This window comes from Lithobates pipiens, unplaced genomic scaffold (genome assembly GCF_037356315.1).
Source record: "Lithobates pipiens isolate NorthernLeopardFrog02 unplaced genomic scaffold, aLitPip1_a1.2 Scaffold_22, whole genome shotgun sequence".
NCBI lineage: Eukaryota > Metazoa > Chordata > Amphibia > Anura > Ranidae > Lithobates > Lithobates pipiens.
In genome coordinates, this window is record NW_027507784.1 from 1,832,105 (window position 1) to 1,850,204 (window position 18,100).

General features: G+C 49.7%; 2 protein-coding genes across 2 annotated transcripts in view; one reads left to right on the plus strand and one right to left on the minus strand.

The window, feature by feature from the left end:
- The window catches only part of MMP25 (matrix metallopeptidase 25), a 44,159-nt gene extending 43,004 nt beyond the window's left edge, over nucleotides 1-1,155 (plus strand). The window contains exon 10 of the mRNA XM_077449798.1: nucleotides 735-1,155. Within this exon, the coding sequence (XP_077305924.1) occupies nucleotides 735-1,003 (269 nt within the window). The 3' untranslated portion in view covers nucleotides 1,004-1,155. The remainder of the gene's footprint in view (nucleotides 1-734) is intronic.
- SRRM2 (serine/arginine repetitive matrix 2) lies at nucleotides 1,066-17,821 on the minus strand (the record flags this gene model as incomplete). The annotated part of the gene is given in 15 exon segments (XM_077494058.1): nucleotides 1,066-1,567; nucleotides 4,682-4,774; nucleotides 5,969-6,076; nucleotides 6,489-6,725; nucleotides 11,661-14,100; nucleotides 14,103-14,318; nucleotides 14,321-14,663; nucleotides 14,665-15,057; nucleotides 15,059-15,337; nucleotides 15,339-15,689; nucleotides 15,691-15,849; nucleotides 15,851-16,132; nucleotides 16,134-16,487; nucleotides 16,489-16,667; nucleotides 16,670-17,821. Coding segments are annotated over 15 exon segments (6,596 nt in total), but the record flags the coding sequence as incomplete, so codon positions are not given.
- Nucleotides 17,822-18,100: the final 279 nt, after the last annotated feature.

Here is an 18,100-nt window from a genome sequence, read left to right on the forward strand (position 1 = left end):
GCCCACAGCCATGACCCGTCCACCTCCATCATTACCGCCCACAGCCATGACCCGTCCACCGCCATCATCACCACCCACAACCAGTACCTGTCGGCTCCATCACCACCCACAGCCATGATCTGTCCCCTCCATCACAGCCATGACCAGTCCACCTTCACCATCACCACCCACAGCCATGACCCGTCCACCGCCATCATCACCACCCACAGCCGTGACCCATCGCCACCTCCACAGCTATGACCCCCCCCCCCCAACCAGTACCTGTCGGCTCCATCGCCACCCACAGCCATGACCCGTCCACCGCCATCATTACCACCCACAGCCATGACCCGTCCACTGCCATCATCACCACCCACAGCCATGACCCGTCCACCTCCATCATCACCACCCACAGCCATGACCCGTCCACCTCCATCATTACCGCCCACAGCCATGACCCGTCCACCTCCATCATTACCGCCCACAGCCATGACCCGTCCACCTCCATCATTACCGCCCACAGCCATGACCCGTCCACCGCCATCATCACCACCCACAACCAGTACCTGTCGGCTCCATCACCACCCACAGCCATGATCTGTCCCCTCCATCAGAGCCATGACCAGTCCACCTTCACCATCACCACCCACAGCCATGACCGCCCCCCCATCACCACACAAAGCCACAATGACCCATCCCCCTCCATCACCACCCATATACAAAATGATGATTTTTTTCCCCTTCTGCCCCCACAGGTAACACATATTTCTTCAAGGGCTCAGAGTACTGGCAGTTCAAGGATGGACAAGTGGAGACAGAGCCTGGCTACCCTCGCAGCATCGCCAGAGATTGGATGTACTGCAGAAGCGAGTCGCTGCCACCGCAGCCCACAGAGGAACCTGAGAGACGAGACCAGCAAGACTGCAACTGCCCATGCTTGCAGGGAAATGACGCGGCCCTCTGGAAGGCCAGTATGGCAGTCATCGGCATAACCGCTGTTCTCAGCATGGTGACCTGGTACTAGAGCGGTCCTCATATTGAGGCACAGGGACTCTCACACACACACCAATCAGGAGCCATGGAATGTCCTGGCTTAGCCCAATCTTTTATTGACAGAAAGGATTCTTGCTGTACAGATTACAAAACAAACAAAAAAAAAAAAGAACAAAAATAAAACACGAAATAAGTTTCACCGATTCATTTCACTTCTTACGAAATTGCCTCTATGCAGGACGAAAGAAGGTAAAGGGGCGGGCTCTAGCACCACGCCAGAGCGCCGCGTTACTGGGCGCGTCGAGTGAGAAGGGGCGGTGCTACGGCAGGCCGACATCTTGCCAATAAAAGTTCATTTGAGCACATCGATGAGGGGCAGCAAATTCACATCGTATAATATCTCTGTGAGTGCAGAACACAGAGGAGGTCCTGTCTGCACACCACAATGTCTGTGCAGGAGGGCGAGTCCCAGCAGTCTGTAAGATCCCAAAAGTAAGACGAGGGTGTCAAAGTGGCCCTCAATGGGGAGGAGGAGGGAAGGGGCAACCCAAGGTCTTCTCTAGGCTGGGGAGGCAAAGCTGTCGATCAAGGAGACCTGGAGAGAAAGAATAAAAAACACAAGAGCCGTTATAATGTGTCATTGATAAACAAACAATGCTAAAAAGGGAAGATGATGTATCTGACAGCAGAGCACAAAAATACAAGGAGAGAGGGAGAGGGAGAGAGAGAGAGAGGGAGAGGGAGAGGGAGAGGGAGAGGGAGAGGGAGAGGGAGAGGGAGAGGGAGAGGGAGAGGGAGAGGGAGAGGGAGAGGGAGAGGGAGAGAAGCAAAAAAAAGCCAAGCAGCGAGAGCGCAGAGCAAAAAAGCCAAGCAGCGAGAGCGCAGAGCAAAAAAGCCAAGCAGCGAGAGCGCAGAGCAAAAAAGCCAAGCAGCGAGAGCGCAGAGCAAAAAAGCCAAGCAGCGAGAGCGCAGAGCAAAAAAGCCAAGCAGCGAGAGCGCAGAGCAAAAAAGCCAAGCAGAGAGAGCGCAGAGCAAAAAAGCCAAGCAGAGAGAGCGCAGAGCAAAAAAGCCAAGCAGAGAGAGCGCAGAGCAAAAAAGCCAAGCAGAGAGAGCGCAGAGCAAAAAAGCCAAGCAGAGAGAGCGCAGAGCAAAAAAGCCAAGCAGAGAGAGCGCAGAGCAAAAAAGCCAAGCAGCGAGCGCGCAGAGCAAAAAAGCCAAGCAGCGAGCGCGCAGAGCAAAAAAGCCAAGCAGCGAGCGCGCAGAGCAAAAAAGCCAAGCAGAGAGAGCGCAGAGCAAAAAAGCCAAGCAGAGAGAGCGCAGAGCAAAAAAGCCAAGCAGAGAGAGCGCAGAGCAAAAAAGCCAAGCAGAGAGAGCGCAGAGCAAAAAAGCCAAGCAGAGAGAGCGCAGAGCAAAAAAGCCAAGCAGAGAGAGCGCAGAGCAAAAAAGCCAAGCAGAGAGAGCGCAGAGCAAAAAAGCCAAGCAGAGAGAGCGCAGAGCAAAAAAGCCAAGCAGCGAGAGCGCAGAGCAAAAAAGCCAAGCAGCGAGAGCGCAGAGCAAAAAAGCCAAGCAGAGAGAGCGCAGAGCAAAAAAGCCAAGCAGCGAGAGCGCAGAGCAAAAAAGCCAAGCAGAGAGAGCGCAGAGCAAAAAAGCCAAGCAGCGAGAGCGCAGAGCAAAAAAGCCAAGCAGAGAGAGCGCAGAGCAAAAAAGCCAAGCAGAGAGAGCGCAGAGCAAAAAAGCCAAGCAGAGAGAGCGCAGAGCAAAAAAGCCAAGCAGAGAGAGCGCAGAGCAAAAAAGCCAAGCAGAGAGAGCGCAGAGCAAAAAAGCCAAGCAGAGAGAGCGCAGAGCAAAAAAGCCAAGCAGAGAGCGCAGAGCAAAAAAGCCAAGCAGAGAGAGCGCAGAGCAAAAAAGCCAAGCCAAGCAGAGAGAGCACAGAGCAAAAAAAACCAAGCAGCAAGAGAGCAGAGCAAAAAAAAAAGCCAAGCAGCGAGAGACCAGAGCAAAAAAAGCCAAGCAGAGCAAAAAAGCCAAGCAGAGAGAGTGCAGAGCAAAAAAGCCAAGCCAAGCAGAGAGCCTAAAAAAAAAAACCAAGCAGCGAGAGAGCAGAGCAAAAAAAGCCAAGCAGCGAGAGACCAGAGCAAAAAAAGCCAAGCAGAGCAAAAAAGCCAAGCAGAGAGAGCGCAGAGCAAAAAAGCCAAGCCAAGCAGAGAGAGCGCAGAGCAAAAAAGCCAAGCAGAGAGAGAGCGCAGAGCAAAAAAGCCAAGCAGAGAGAGAGCGCAGAGCAAAAAAGCCAAGCCAAGCAGAGAGAGAGCGCAGAGCAAAAAAGCCAAGCAGAGAGAGAGCGCAGAGCAAAAAAGCCAAGCCGAGAGAGAGCGCAGAGCAAAAAAGCCAAGCCGAGAGAGAGCGCAGAGCAAAAAAGCCAAGCCGAGAGAGAGCGCAGAGCAAAAAAGCCAAGCCAAGCAGAGAGAGAGAGCGCAGAGCAAAAAAGCCAAGCCAAGCAGAGAGAGAGAGCGCAGAGCAAAAAAGCCAAGCCAAGCAGAGAGAGAGCGCAGAGCAAAAAAGCCAAGCCAAGCAGAGAGAGAGCGCAGAGCAAAAAAGCCAAGCCAAGCAGAGAGAGAGCGCAGAGCAAAAAAGCCAAGCAGAGAGAGCGCAGAGCAAAAAAGCCAAGCAGAGAGAGCGCAGAGCAAAAAAGCCAAGCAGAGAGAGCGCAGAGCAAAAAAGCCAAGCCAAGCAGAGAGAGCGCAAAAAAAAAGCCAAGCAGCGAGAGCGCAGAGCAAAAAAAGCCAAGCAGCGAGAGCGCAGAGCAAAAAAAGCCAAGCAGCGAGAGCGCAGAGCAAAAAAAGCCAAGCAGCGAGAGAGCAGAGCAAAAAAAGCCAAGCAGAGCAAAAAAGCCAAGCAGCGAGAGCGCAGAGCAAAAAAAGCCAAGCAGAGCAAAAAAGCCAAGCAGCGAGCGCGCAGAGCAAAAAAGCCAAGCAGAGCAAAAAAAGCCAAGCAGAGCAAAAAAAGCCAAGCAGAGCAAAAAAAGCCAAGCAGAGCAAAAAAAGCCAAGCAGAGCAAAAAAAGCCAAGCAGAGCAAAAAAAGCCAAGCAGAGCAAAAAAAGCCAAGCAGCGAGAGCGCAGAGCAAAAAAAGACAAGCAGCGAGAGCGCAGAGCAAAAAAAGACAAGCAGCGAGAGCGCAGAGCAAAAAAAGACAAGCAGAGAGAGAGCAGAGCAAAAAAAGACAAGCAGAGAGAGAGCAGAGCAAAAAAGCCAAGCAGAGAGAGAGCAGAGCAAAAAAGCCAAGCAGAGAGAGAGCAGAGCAAAAAAGCCAAGCAGAGAGAGAGCAGAGCAAAAAAGCCAAGCAGAGAGAGAGCAGAGCAAAAAAGCCAAGCAGAGAGAGAGCAGAGCAAAAAAGCCAAGCAGAGAGAGAGCAGAGCAAAAAAGCCAAGCAGAGAGAGAGCAGAGCAAAAAAGCCAAGCAGAGCAAAAATTACAAGCAGCGAGAGGCAGGGCGCAGAAAGACATCTGAGTAAAATCAGTGAGGTGAATGCACAGCAGAGAAGTGTGGAGAGGACAGGAGTCATTAGAATGAGGGACTGCTGAGCAGGCGCGGCACAGCCGGCAGGGACCACTGACCGGCCACCATCATGTTAGAGAGACCACCCACTCCCCGATATACTGAGAGGTCACCTCACTTTCCCTGCTAAATGGAGCCACAGCCCCAAGAGCGTACCTGGAGGGCCTCCTGTGGGAGTAGCGGGGTCCTGGTGAATCTCTCCGCCTTTTGCGCTCTGGGGAATTGTGACTCCTCCGGGAATCGCGCTCTCTGCAATGAAGAAGAAGTGTCAGCTTTGTCATCTGCAGGTGACATTTCACTGCCTTCCACTACACACAAAAATAAAAAGTGGTCCAACAAAAACGTGCTGAAGCCCCGTCTACAACCACTGAAGCAGCGGCCGGTCGGCGCTCCCCAAAGGCGGCGCTCCGCCATTTCCGGTCACTCTTCAGTTTGGAGCGCTCGCTGTTCCTCGGTTTTATATCCATAGACGAGACTTCAGCACGTTTGTGGGAGGACTCCGATTCAGGATTTTTTCGTTGCCCCGGCAGGCAGTGTTGGGATGGGATTTGAAGTATCTCATAGTGTGGTCACAGCTTCTTTACTTTACAATCTCAAACCAAAGTGTTACTAAACCCACAAGAGTGAAATCAGTCCTTATATGCAGTAAAGCATGCTTGTTATACTCACTGTGAAACCTAAGGGGTTAATACTCCACATTGTGTATAAAGACTGACTGATCCCATCTTCTGATCCTCCCCTTCTTCCACTGTCCCCAAACCATCTCCTGATAGAACAGAGCCTTGGAGATAATCTGCACATGCTCAGTTCTGTGTTTATTGCTAGGAGGATTACTTTTTCTTGGGAGAGTGCATGTAATCAGCACGGGGCCAATCTGCATTGTCCAGACAGAGGGTCAGGGGTCCTGCAGGCTCAGAGCAGTCCGAGGAGAATAAAAACTCCTCCTATGAGCTTTAACCAGACACTGATGGAAGTCACAAAACTGCTATATACTGCTGATGAGAAAAGGGATTTATAAGTTTATATTTACTAAAATAATATTTCCACGTTCTGGGGGAGAGCAGCTATGGGGAGAGCAGCTATGGGGAGAGCAGCTATGGGGAGAGCAGGCTCCTGGGGAGCGCAGGCTCCTGGGGAGAGCAGCGCAGGCTCCTGGGGAGAGCAGCGCAGGCTCCTGGGGAGAGCAGCGCAGGCTCCTGGGGAGAGCAGCGCAGGCTCCTGGGGAGAGCAGCGCAGGCTCCTGGGGAGAGCAGATATGGGGAGAGCAGATAGAGTGCAGGCTCCTGGGGAGAGGAGTGCAGGCTCCTGGGGGAGAGCAGATATAGGGAGAGTGCAGAGTCCTGGGTTCAGTAACACTTTAAGCACGAGTGCAGTTTGCAGTGTTTTCACCTGATGTAAACCAAAAACAATGTCACATGATGGTGCTGGGGGGGGGTCACTTACCTTCTTCGGGGTGGAGGAGTGGGGGGGCGGCGGCGTCTCTCTGCTGGAGAATAACTCAGCGAGCGGGAATCCCTCAGGGAGTCAATGGGTTTACGTGGACTTCGAGACCTGGGAACAAGGAAGAGAGCAGAGGTGAGATACAATACTTCCTTATACGGGGCGCGGGAGGGCCGGCAGAGACAAAGGGTTGTGGGGGGGTGCGGCAGAGACAAAAGGCGCAGGGGGGGGGGGCGCGGCAGAGACAAAGGGCGCAGGGGGGGGGGGGGGGGGCGGCAGAGACAAAGGGGCGCAGGGGGCCAGCAGAATCACTGAACACGATGCAGCAGCTCCCATCCCAGGGACTCGTGTGCAGCCACCAGTAATCCACGGGCTGAGTTCACATGTTACGTGGAGCCATTAGACACATAATTTTTTTATAATCTAACAAGCCCCGCCCCACAGAGAACAGGTCATGTGATCACCCGTAAATTAAACGGTTAGTAAGTGAAGCTGAACTCTTCCCCGTAATAAAAGCTCTCACCTCCTCCTCCCGGGCGAGGGTCCCTTCTTGTTGCCGGATTTATTTGCCAATTTATGAGATGAAGAAGAAGATGAGGATGAAGATGAAGATTCTGAGCCCGATGAAGAGCTCGATGAAGACGAGGAAGAGGACGAAGACGATGAGGAAGAACTGGAGCTTCGGGATCGGCGGGATTCTCCTTTAGGCAAAGGAACCTCGTCCAGTTTCTTCGGTTCTGCCGGTGGTGGGCTGGGAACCCTAGTGGGGGAGGGGAGGGAATTACAGAACACAGGTCATCATCCATTCTATGGGTCACACACATTGTACAACCCAAAACCACCACCAGGGGGCCCCCTCATTGTTAAAAAAAGGACATCTTTATGAATGTCGGGCAAGTCTCGGACATTACCAGAGTCTAGTCTAGAACTCCGCAGCTATTGGGGGCACCTGAGATGTACCAACACCTTGGAGAACGTCGGAGAAGACTGACAACACTACCCAATATGCCCGGCAGTCAGAGGCTTAAGGGCTGCATTAACCCCCGGGGGTCTTCACTGACCACGCTAAGCCTAAAGACCACCACAGAGAGGACCATTCAGCTCCATCCCAACGCCAGCGTGACAAACATGGCTACTTATATACACCAGTTCATTTTTAACAGTTTACAAAACGGAAAGAAAATAAATCCAAATCTAATCAATGTTTGGGGTGACCCCTCCCCCCCGGTAGACTTGCACACAGTGGTTGTAGGAACTCCGCAGGTAGGTAGTTCTACGTACATTTTGGAGAACGAAGCACAGATCTGTGGATGTCTGCCACCTCACATCCCAGACAGACTCCATGATGGTGAGATCAGGGCTCTGTGGGGGCCAAACCATCACTTCCAGGACTCCTGCTTTGTACCAACGATAGTTCTTAAAGTGCATTTTGCACAGAGCGCCCCCCCCATGACAGTTTTCTGGGGTCCCCCAACGGCGCTCGTAGCTCCTCTCACATTGAGAAACCACCTAGGAGAAGCGCTCTCCCGGGGTGTTACCTTGCAGGCACACTCCCGAGTCCAGTATGTGTGTCCATAGACGCAGAATGCCGGACTCTGCCCTGACCCCCACATCACTGGATTTGATTGACAGCAGCGGGACCCAATGGCTGCACTGCTATCAATCTATCCAATCAAGAGCCGAGACCCCTGGCCAGAGAGGGTTTGCGCGTCTCTGGCGTGGGAACGAATGGGCTCAGGCGAGTAAAATGGGGGGAGATGGTCAGTGACTGAAGTTTTCACCTTAATGCATCCTAAAATACACTGGGTGTAGGTTTTGGGTGGGGAGCGTAGACGCAGTGGTTGGAGGGGAGGGAAATGCCAAGGAGCGTAGACGCAGTGGTCGGGGGGGGAGTGCCGAGGAGCACATGCACAGTGGCAGGCCGGTTCTGATGTGTGATTGACCCTAAACTTATTCTGCAGCCTGATCACGACCCTGAACATACACCCAATGTCATCAGGTGTAAAGAAGTGGTGGAGATGATGGTTTGGCCCCCACAGAGCCCTGATCTCACCATCATGGTGTCTAGGATGAAGGATTGGAGGCAGCCGACATAAAAGATCTGTGCTTAGTTCTCCAAAGATGTACAGAGTGACCTACCTGTTGAGCATCTTCAACCACTTTGTGCAAGTCTATCTAGAAGGCAGGGGGTGAGAGGGGGGGGGGGGGGGGCGTTACGTCAGATTTCATCACGGCCATCTTGGTACACCCCGCATTCATCCACACTAAAGCCTCCTACACACAGTAAGATTGTTGGCCAACTGAGCGTCTGATTTTTGCCAAAAGGGGCGTGTGCCGGGATCTCGTCTTGCATAGTAACGGCACACAATTGTCATACCACAAACACGAATGTAATGACGTACTAAGAGGAAATTCAGCTCGTGAGCACCACCTTTTGAGCCCCTTCTGCTAATGTCATGCTTGGTGAGCATTGTCGAGCATGCATGTATGTACTTTTGACTTGTGTATTGGCCATTAGAAAATCTTATGTGGAGCCTCTGCTCGCCGAAAATTTACTAGCCTGCCATCCAACATTTGTTGGACGAAAAATTGGAAAACAATGATCTATAAAAAGGAGCGTACTGATGGTAAGAATTTAGGACAACAGTCCATCAGACAATCCCCTTGTGTGTACGAGGCTCAAGACTACAGCCTCAAGTCGGCAAGCGGACATCTTTGTACACCCACCGAAGTCTGGCATTTCACATTTTTTACCAGTAAAGCGGAGCTTATGTCGCCATATACAGGATTTACAACTTCGCAACGTGGATTTGATGTTGAATTTTAAAAGCAGCGGCGAGCCTTCTGATCTCACAGGTTTTCTAATCTGACAAAAAAGACCGCAGATTTTAAAATTCGACATCAAAAGCAGTGTCAGTTCTTTTTCTTTTTTTTACACCTAGGGATCTTACATGGTGGGTGGGGGTTTAGCACCACTTTTGAACCGCCCAATAACGCCAAGGGAGCTGACATGTTCCCTCGGCATGTCTTCCAGATATCACGGCTCCAGCGCTGTGAGTGGCCGGAGCGCAGATATCGTCACTCATGCACGTGGGAAATTTCTTTCCGGCAGGGTCCGGCGTCTGCCGGGCTTCTAGCCCAAGAAACCCCTGTCTGCATGCGCCTCATTGCCTGGGGAATATCTCCTAAACAGTATAGGTTTAGGAGATTTGTTACCTACAGGTAAGCCTTATTATAGGCCTTATTATAGGCTTACCTGTAAGTGAAAAAATACAGTATACAACCACTTTAAGTGTTTAAATGTATAATTGGTTTGTGTGATCGAGGACAGATGTGCGCAGGTGATCACATACAGATGTGCAGATAATCATTGGGACATGCGATTTTACCGTTACGTGTGGGACAGATGTTAATGTGTGGGGACATGTGCATTTACACTGGGCCGGTGATTAGTGTGTAAAGAGCTGTAAAAAAAAATAAAAAAAAAAATAAACAGCTCCTTCTCACCGATCAATCACCAGCCAGGTGCAGAGATCCGCTCTCCTCACCGACAACTTCCAAATGAAGAAAGATCGCCTAGCAACCGGCTCTCCGTTTACATCACATGACGGCTGTGATTGGACACAACCGTCATGTGATCAGACGGCCCAAAACAGAGCCCTCCTGCTGATTGGCGATGCGCCGTGTCCGTGTAAAAGGAGCGCGTGGGCCGCTGTGCGGGCACGCGCACGATCCCCCTCCTGAGAAGGAGGAAACGCCCACCCAGCCGTATATGTGTGCGCAGTGGCTGGGTGGGAAGTTAAAGAGGTCCTGTCCTGACTATTTCTATTACAAGGGATGTTTACATTCCTTGTAATAGGAATACAAGCGACCTAAAAATGTTTTAAACGGTAAAAAGGGACAGTGTAGAAAAAAAAAAAAAAAAAAAAAAAAAAAAAAGGAGGTCGACCAATATGGGTTTTTCTGGCCGCTGCCGATATTTCGAAATCATGGCGGCCGATATATGATGCCAATTTTTATGGGCCGATATGTTAGGCCGATTTTTATTCTATTTTTTTTATCCCCCATCATCTCATAAAACCTGACAGACACCTTTGCCACAGGGGCCGCTTAGTTGGGTTATATGCGCCCCACTAGCAGCCGAATAGCACCGCTAAAATGATGGTAAAGCGCTGCTAAAACTAGCAGCATTTTACCATCAACACCTGCCTGCTCCAGTGTGAAAGCAGCCTATAAAACAACAGGTAGTCAAAACTTTTGTACGAAAAAAAAAACAAAAAAAAAAAAAACAACCCCCTAAAACAGTAAAGTTGGCCCTTTTGTACGAAAGAAAGGGCTAACTTTACTGTTTTAGGGGGTTGTTTTTTTTTTTGTTTTTTTTGGTACAAACCAACCCCCTAAAACAGTAAAGTTAGCCCTTTCTTTCGTACAAAAGGGCCAACTTTACTGTTTTAGGGTTTTTTTTTTTAAAATAATTTAGTGCATTTTTTTCCCCCAAAAAAATTGCATATGAAAGACATATGCGCAAATGCCGTGTGACAGAAAAAAATATTGCAACAACCGCTATTTTATTCCCTAGGGCAGGGATGGCGAACCTTGGCACCCCAGATGTTTTGGAACTACATTTGTGTGTATGTATGTGTATATATATATATATATATATATATATATATATATATATATATATATATATATATATATATATATATATAAGTTTTTGGGGGTTCTAAGTGATTATCTGGCAGAAAATACAGGACTTTTACTTGTAAGCAACAAGTGTCAGAAAAGATTTAGGCCCCTTTCACACTGGGGCAGGAGCAGCGTCGGCGGTAAAGCGCCGCTATTTTTAGCGGGCGCTTTACCGTCGTTTTAGCGGCGGTCTGCGGGCGCTAGCGGGGTGGTTTTAACCCCCGCTAGCGGCCGAAAAAGGGTTAAAACCACCCGCAAAGCGCCGCTGCAGCGGCGCTTTGCCGGCGGTATTGCCGCGCTGTCCCATTGATTTCAATGGGTAGGAGTGGTGAATACACCGCTCCTTCACCGCTCCAAAGATGCGGCCAGCAGGACTTTTTTCACTGTCCTGCCAGCGCACCGCTTCAGTGTGAAAGCCCTCCGGCTTTCACACTGGAGTGACAGGGGTCGGTTTTTTTCAGGCGCTACACAGGCGCTATTTTTGGCGCTGTAACGCCTGAATACCACCCCGGTGTGAAAGTGGCCTTAGTCTTTAAATGGTTAAACTGAGATCTCTACACACTGAGATGAGTTCATTCATTCAGAAGTGTAAACATTGTATCTCTTTGCTCTTTTCTTGGCAGAGTCCAGAGAGGAGGAAAGTCTCTTCTATGAAGACTCAGGCAACTTACATTGACTTCTATTACAGAAGTCATTTCCAAGTCGCCCTGTAGTTCTAAATCGGCCTTTTTATATCAGCTCAATCGGCCGATGCCAATTAAAAAACTGAAAATATTGGCCGATATATCGGTCGACCTCTAGAAAAAAAATAAAAAAAAAAAAAGTAAAAAAAAAATAAAATAAAAAAATAAAAAAGGGTAAAGCGGACCATCCCACGGAGTTGGATTCGGTTGCATGTGCAATTTTACAGACTATGCCTTGTAAACTAAAAAAGGTGCCTACAAGTTCCTCTCACTATACATTTCCTCCAAGGTAATCCTAAACACCGAACCCTTAATACGATTACCTTTCTGCATTCACCGCGGCAGCCTTTGAGGAGTTGGTTTCTGGCTCTGTCTGCGAAGCTGAAGGACTTTTAGGGTCTCTCTCTCGCCTCTTCTGCTGTGTTGGAGACGTCAGGCTCGGTCGGTCTTGTTCTGAGGATCCATTAGTACGACTCGGTGAACGGGCGGCCCTCTCTCCATCCACGCTCACCACTGTAGCACAAGTTAACTTTTCCGATTCTACTTTTTGGTTGTTTGCAATTTTTGATTCCATTTCAGAATTGTTGTCTCCGCTTCTGGAAGACGGAGGAGTATCCGGAGCATCATTTGCTTTCAGAAGCCTTGGAGGAGACATGCTACATTCATCCAGAGCTGTCTGGGGATAAGTAGAAGAACTACTCCGGCTTGCTGCAGAAGGCTCCCCCTTGCTAGCAGAAAGTGCTTTGCCTTGGACGACTGGCTGTCCAAGCACTGTGCCTTTTGGCAACCTCACAGCATGCTTCTCCAACTGTGGAGGAGACGGTGACCTCTGAGAATGACTTGTTTGTGACTTTACATTGCTGGGCCTTGCTGGGGAGGCAGGACGACGTCTAGTGACAGGACTGGAAGTTTTTGCTGGCGACCGTGAACTCCTCTGCCGTAAACCTAATTTATCTGTCTTCGGGGACCTGGAGCGTTCTCGCCCTGACAAGCGAGTCCTCTCCCGAGCTGGTGGTGATGGTGAACGGCTGCGTCTAGCCCCCCTGCCGATTTGTGCGCCCTTATACCTATCATAAGATCGGGACCTTGCTCTTCTTTCAGGTGACCTGGATCTCCTCTGTGGTGTCCAAGGTCTTCTCCGTCTAGTTGAGGAACTTGACCTTTCCCTCTGATAATACGGTCTGTCTCGTCTGTGTGGCGATCTTGATCTTCTTCTAGGAGAAGGTCTAGAATTTCCGTGGCGGGAATAGCGAGATGAATCGGGTCTCGATAAAGATCTTGACCGGCCTCTCCAAGGAGATGACCCAGAACGACCACGTCGGGAACGCCAAACTCGCGATCGAGACCCAGACTGGCCTTGTCTAGGAGATGAAGGGGACCGGCGACGAGCCCATCTTCTACGTTCATACCACGAAGGTGACCGCCTAGAAGATGATCTTGAGCGATTTCTGAATGAGTATCTCTCAGTCCTCGACCGCGAACGTGATCTAAAAGCTCGAGGTGGTGTCCTTACTTGTCGTCGCGGTGGTGGCGTCTTGGACATTCTTTTTCTAGACGGTGACCTTGAAGGCGATCGTCTCTTCTGTGGACGTATTTCCCTGCCAACTGGGGACCTGGAAGAGGAACGGGAATGGCTACGTCTCTCTTTGTCTGTCCATTTCCTTGCTTCGCGCTTTGGTGACGCCGGAGACTGCTGCCTTTTAGCTGGTGATGCAATACGCCGAATAGCTGGAGGATCTGGTTTGGTGACCTTCTCAGAGGGTTTTGATCGATCAGGTGTAGAATGCCTATCTGAAGAGCTGGCTTCACTTGAAGAATCAGAACTGCTGTCTTCAGAAGAGGACTCAGAACTACTAGACTTTGAAGAGCTACGGGACTTGGGGCTTTTATTTGGTTGAAGAGCTACTGATACTTTAGCAGTACTTTGTTGATCATGTGCTGCTGCCATGGAGTCCAGCTGGCCATAAAGCGAGTCAGTCTGAGCATCTAAAAAACCTGTTCCATCTAAAGGAGGTAGATGTGGACTGGCCTGCTTTGGAGAATGCTCGTCTTGACATGTAATGTCTGCAGGCGTTCTGACTTCACTTGGTTGAGAAACAGGACTGGCTCGTTGTGGTGAGGCCTGAAACATGTCTACGGTGGCTTTACGGTCTGCCACAGAAGTAGGATATTCAACATTGGCATGAGGAACAGTCTCAGAATTTGATGCGCTCACCTGAATCTCAGGGGATGCGCTCTCTTTTATCATGGCAGACATCTCCAAAAAGTGGACAGGAGAGTAAGGACTACCTTGATCATCATCCAGATTGACTTCTGCAGATGGAGATTTAGATTGGTTGGCATCTAAAGGTTTTTCAGAAGCCGACTCCAATGGTTTGTCACAAACTACATTTTCTAAAGATTTTTGTTCTGGGGAAAAAGTAGTTGGAGAAGCATCACGACTGGTTCTTAGTCTTTTAGAGGGAGGAGATGTTGCCTTCTTTACAGGAGAAGAACTTGGTTCATCATCCTCTTCAGAAGACGAAGACGAGGACGAAGAAGAGGACGACGACGACGACGAGGATGATGAAGATGAAGCAGAGGAAGATGAGGAGGAGGAGGTTGAAGACGAGGATGAACTGGATTTTTTTCGGTTAGATCTTTTCTTCGCTATATCTCGGACTGGGGATGAGTCATCCATCGGTGGGACCCCATCCTTGGAAATATCATGGTCAGAGTCAGTGGGCCCTTTAACAGGTATTTCATAGCTTGCTGGGACCGGGAGGACACAGAGTCCTTGACAGGTTCATGGATCTGCCTATCCCTGCTCAACTTGGACTCAGTTTCATTTACATCTAAAATCGGGGACGCAACTGAACATTCGTCCCTTTGCTCTGGACCCGCTTTGCTGGAAATTCTACTATGGTCAGCTTCAAAGTCAGATTTATTTGGGAGTTCAGGGACAATCTTTGATACCTCTTGAGAATCCTCACTATCAGAGAGGAGTTGCTTTTTGAAGGAGATCTTTTCTCTGAAGAAGACTCATCTCTAGGAGAAATGTCCATGTCTTCCATCTGCTTCTCTGGAGAAGGTTCTGGTTGTACCTGAAGTCTCTGTGGAATGGAGGTCCTGGAATGTGTTGGAGACAAAGAGTCGCCAACGGAGCCATCAAAAGACTTCCCGTCCTTTCTGGAAGATGGAGACCGTGAATTATACTCAAGCCCTAAAGATTTCACTGCCTGATATTCAGGGGATTTAAATTTTGTTTCACTTTCAGAGGATCGTGATTTGTATGGCGGTGTCCTTGACGCACGAGTTTCAGGGGAGCCAGAATGAGATTTTTTCCGCGGACGACCTGGATTTAGTGTCTCGTTCAGATGAGGAATCAGAGCTAGAGGTATGTTTGCGAGATCTCTCCCTGGAGTCAGTTACAGAGGACTTGGAACCTGCTTTTCTTGAGTGGTCTGATGACCTGGACCTCTCTCTATACTTGGGGGATACAGAATCGCGTTTGGATAAACGAGTCAATTCTTTATCACGGTTTCGATTGGATTTTGAACCCGAAGAGGGATAAGAATTAGCTCTCTCAGCATGCTGATAAGTGGGACCAGAAACAGCGTCACCTTGAAGCGACTTGGCCTTTTGTGGCCTTTCAGACGATGAGCCTGAACTACGCCTTTTCCTACCCATGTCAAAACTAGCTGAGCGGTCCGAAGAGGAACTCTCCGTACCCCTTGATCTTTCTTCTTGGTAGTCGTTCGGATGATGACCTGGAACTGGTTCTTTTTGGTTGAGGTCTACTTCTCAGCTCCTTCTCTGAAGAGGATCCTGAACTTGATCTGGAGGATTGCCTCCTAATTTTCGGTTGCCTGTCTGAGCCAGTTTTGGATTTCATCACTTTGCTTTTAGGCCCTCTATCTGGAGAAGACTCTGAACTAGACTTAGCTGACCTTGATCTCGATCTATTAGCAGGTAGAATGTATTTGGATGTACCACCTGGGGACACCTCACGTCTTTCTCTATGTTTTGGAGACGGTTTCTTGAATTGAGGACTTGGGCTCAACTTTGGATAATTTGGACTTTTCTTCACGTTCTGATGAAGAGTCAGATCCACTTCTGCTCTTTATTGATTTCGTTTTGCGTTCAAGAGCCGATGAACGCCTAGACCCTGGCTCAAGTCCTTTAGTGTCATGTTCTGACTGAACTCTTAATTCAGTGCTCTTTGACAACGCTTTAGTTCTACATTTGCGTTCCGTTGATGAACCGGACCGTTTTTTGCTGTGTGATGTAGAAGATCCATCTTCACTTTCTGATGAAGAACGAGATCTATTTTTATCTAGCGCATGCTTTGATCTTTTCCTGTCTTTGGATTTTTGGTCTGGATTCACGTTCTGAAGAGGACTCTGACCTATATTTACGACCAGAAGTTTTTAATTTGTCTTTGTTCTCGAGAGCAGGCCTGGACTCATTCTTTCCAGAGGATCCGTATTTACCATCCAGGGAACGACTCTGCAGCGGAGACGCAGATGACCCCTGCACGGGGAAGTTTGGGCGACTCTTTAGACCGTGTTCTACGTTCAGGAGAAAGATTGGATTTCTTGGTCAATGATGCTCTAGATCTACTCTCTCCATCCCTGCTACGAACAGGTGAAGATTCTTCGGTCAACCTGCTTCTACGCGACGTCTGCGAAACAGGAGAGGCAGGTGGACTTGGCCCACGTGCAGACTTATTTAGGGGCTCTGCACGTACTGTCGTCTTGTAGGTCTTTTCTTGTTCAGGAGAGGATCTATTATGCAGCCCTTTTGGTTCTGGTGAAGGAACTGTACCTTTTTTTGCTTGACTCCAACTTATCTGTTTTTCTGGATGAACCTCTCTCAGATGAAGGTGATCTTGATCTTCTTGATTTGGATCTAGATACAGACCTCTGAGATCGACTCCTTGATGAAGCCTTTTTCTGGACTGGAGACACGGACCGCGATGAAGATGTTCTCCTGGAGGACCGAGGTTTGTCTCTGGGAGAGCCCAACCGCTTTTGCAGCATTCTAGAGGACTGTTGCTTAGGAGGAGGAGATCGTGAGCGAGACTTCTTCTTTCCATATAATGGTGGGCTACGGCTACGTGACCTGGAAGCCATAGAAGCATCAGAAGGCGACCTTCCCCTTTGACGTCTTTGAGTTAGATCGTGAGCGGTCTTTATCACTATACGTTGCAGGAGGAGACCTCGCCCGTTTTTGTTCAGATTTAGAAAGGGTCTTCTGCTTTAGTGACGGAGAGCGTGATCTTGCGCTCTTGACTGGAGAGCGAGTGCGTGACCTTTCCCGTCTGTCAGGCGAGCGGGATGGTGACCTGCCCTTCTTCGAGGAGAGCGCGTGATGGGGCTTGCACGTCGAACTGGTGACCTAGATGGTGATCTTTTAGATGAACGGGTACGAGACCCTTCAGTCTTTTTAGGAGTTTCAGATCGGTCTCTCTGCTGAGAGAATTTGTTTTTATCACCACGTGTAGACCTCTCTTTATCGCGATAGTGACGCGGAGGCGTTGGTGATGTAGATCTCTGCCTTCGCTGGGGAGTTTTGGACTTGGCACGAGGTGGTGGCGTCGGAGATGGCGCTCGTGCTTTTGGGGGAGACTTGGAGGGAGAACGAGCTTTACGCTTCGGACTCTTGGATTTTCTGCGCCTAGGAGGAGTAGAAGGTGATCTGGCTTTGCGCTGAGGTGTTACTGATCGGCCTTTCCTTGGCGGGCTCTTCGAAGTAGAACTCTTTCTTCCAGGAGGGGTTCTTAATTTCCGCTGCCTCTGAGGACTAGGAGAAGCACTTTTCTTTGACCTCCTATCTCGGTCCACCTGTCTGACCGGAGAGGGTCTTGTCCTCTTGTCTTCAGTTTGTGTTACCAACTTTCCATGTTTATCTCCAGCATCCGCTATGTAACTTTTACTTTGCTTGCCACCAGCCTGCCCCTTTCGCACGTCTTTGATCTTCTCATGATCAGACGTTTCACTTCCTGATGAAGAGGAGGATGAGGAGGATGAGGAAGATGAAGAGGACGATGAACGTGTAGTTTTCAAAGTCTTACTTGGGGCTGGTGGGGAGCGCTTATTACCAACGCGCTTGTCATATTTGGATGAACTCTCCTTGGGTGCTCGGTCTGGGGAGGCTTGCTCTCGAGATGGACTTCTCTCTCTCCTAGACCCTTTAGATGATTGAGTCTGAGTAGCAGGAGATCGCCGGCGAGGGGGAGAATCTTTCTTCCGCAACCCTTCTGCTCCTTTCACGTCTGAAGCGCCCCCCACTGGACTCTCCCGTCGGCTTCTCTTTCGGGGCACCGGACTGGAGGCGGGGGAGGTTTCTCGTGAAGGCGATTTGTACAAATTCTTTTCAGCCTTGTCTCTGTATCTGTCTTCTCTTTTATTTCGGTCAGCGGCTGCCCGGGGATCATTGCGCCTTCTCGGAGAGACAGATGCTGAACGGTCTCTGACAGCCGGCTCTTTCCTCGAACCCTTCTGTCAAAGAAAAACAAAACAGGCAAAGGTTACTTACAGTCTGAAAAAAAAAAAAAAAGGGAAAACACCAAAAACCCCACATAATGTAGCTGAAACGTTATAGCCCCACTCTGGGCTACATCCTGCATACTCATCAGAACCTCCCCTAAAAGACTAGTTTTTGCATGTTGGGGGCCCCAGCGATTGGCTGCTCCTGAAAGGAGTGACTGCAATGTCACTTCTACTGGAGAGAGGATTCAGCTTTTCCAGGGGGGTGGGGGGGGGGGACAGGGGGAAGAGAG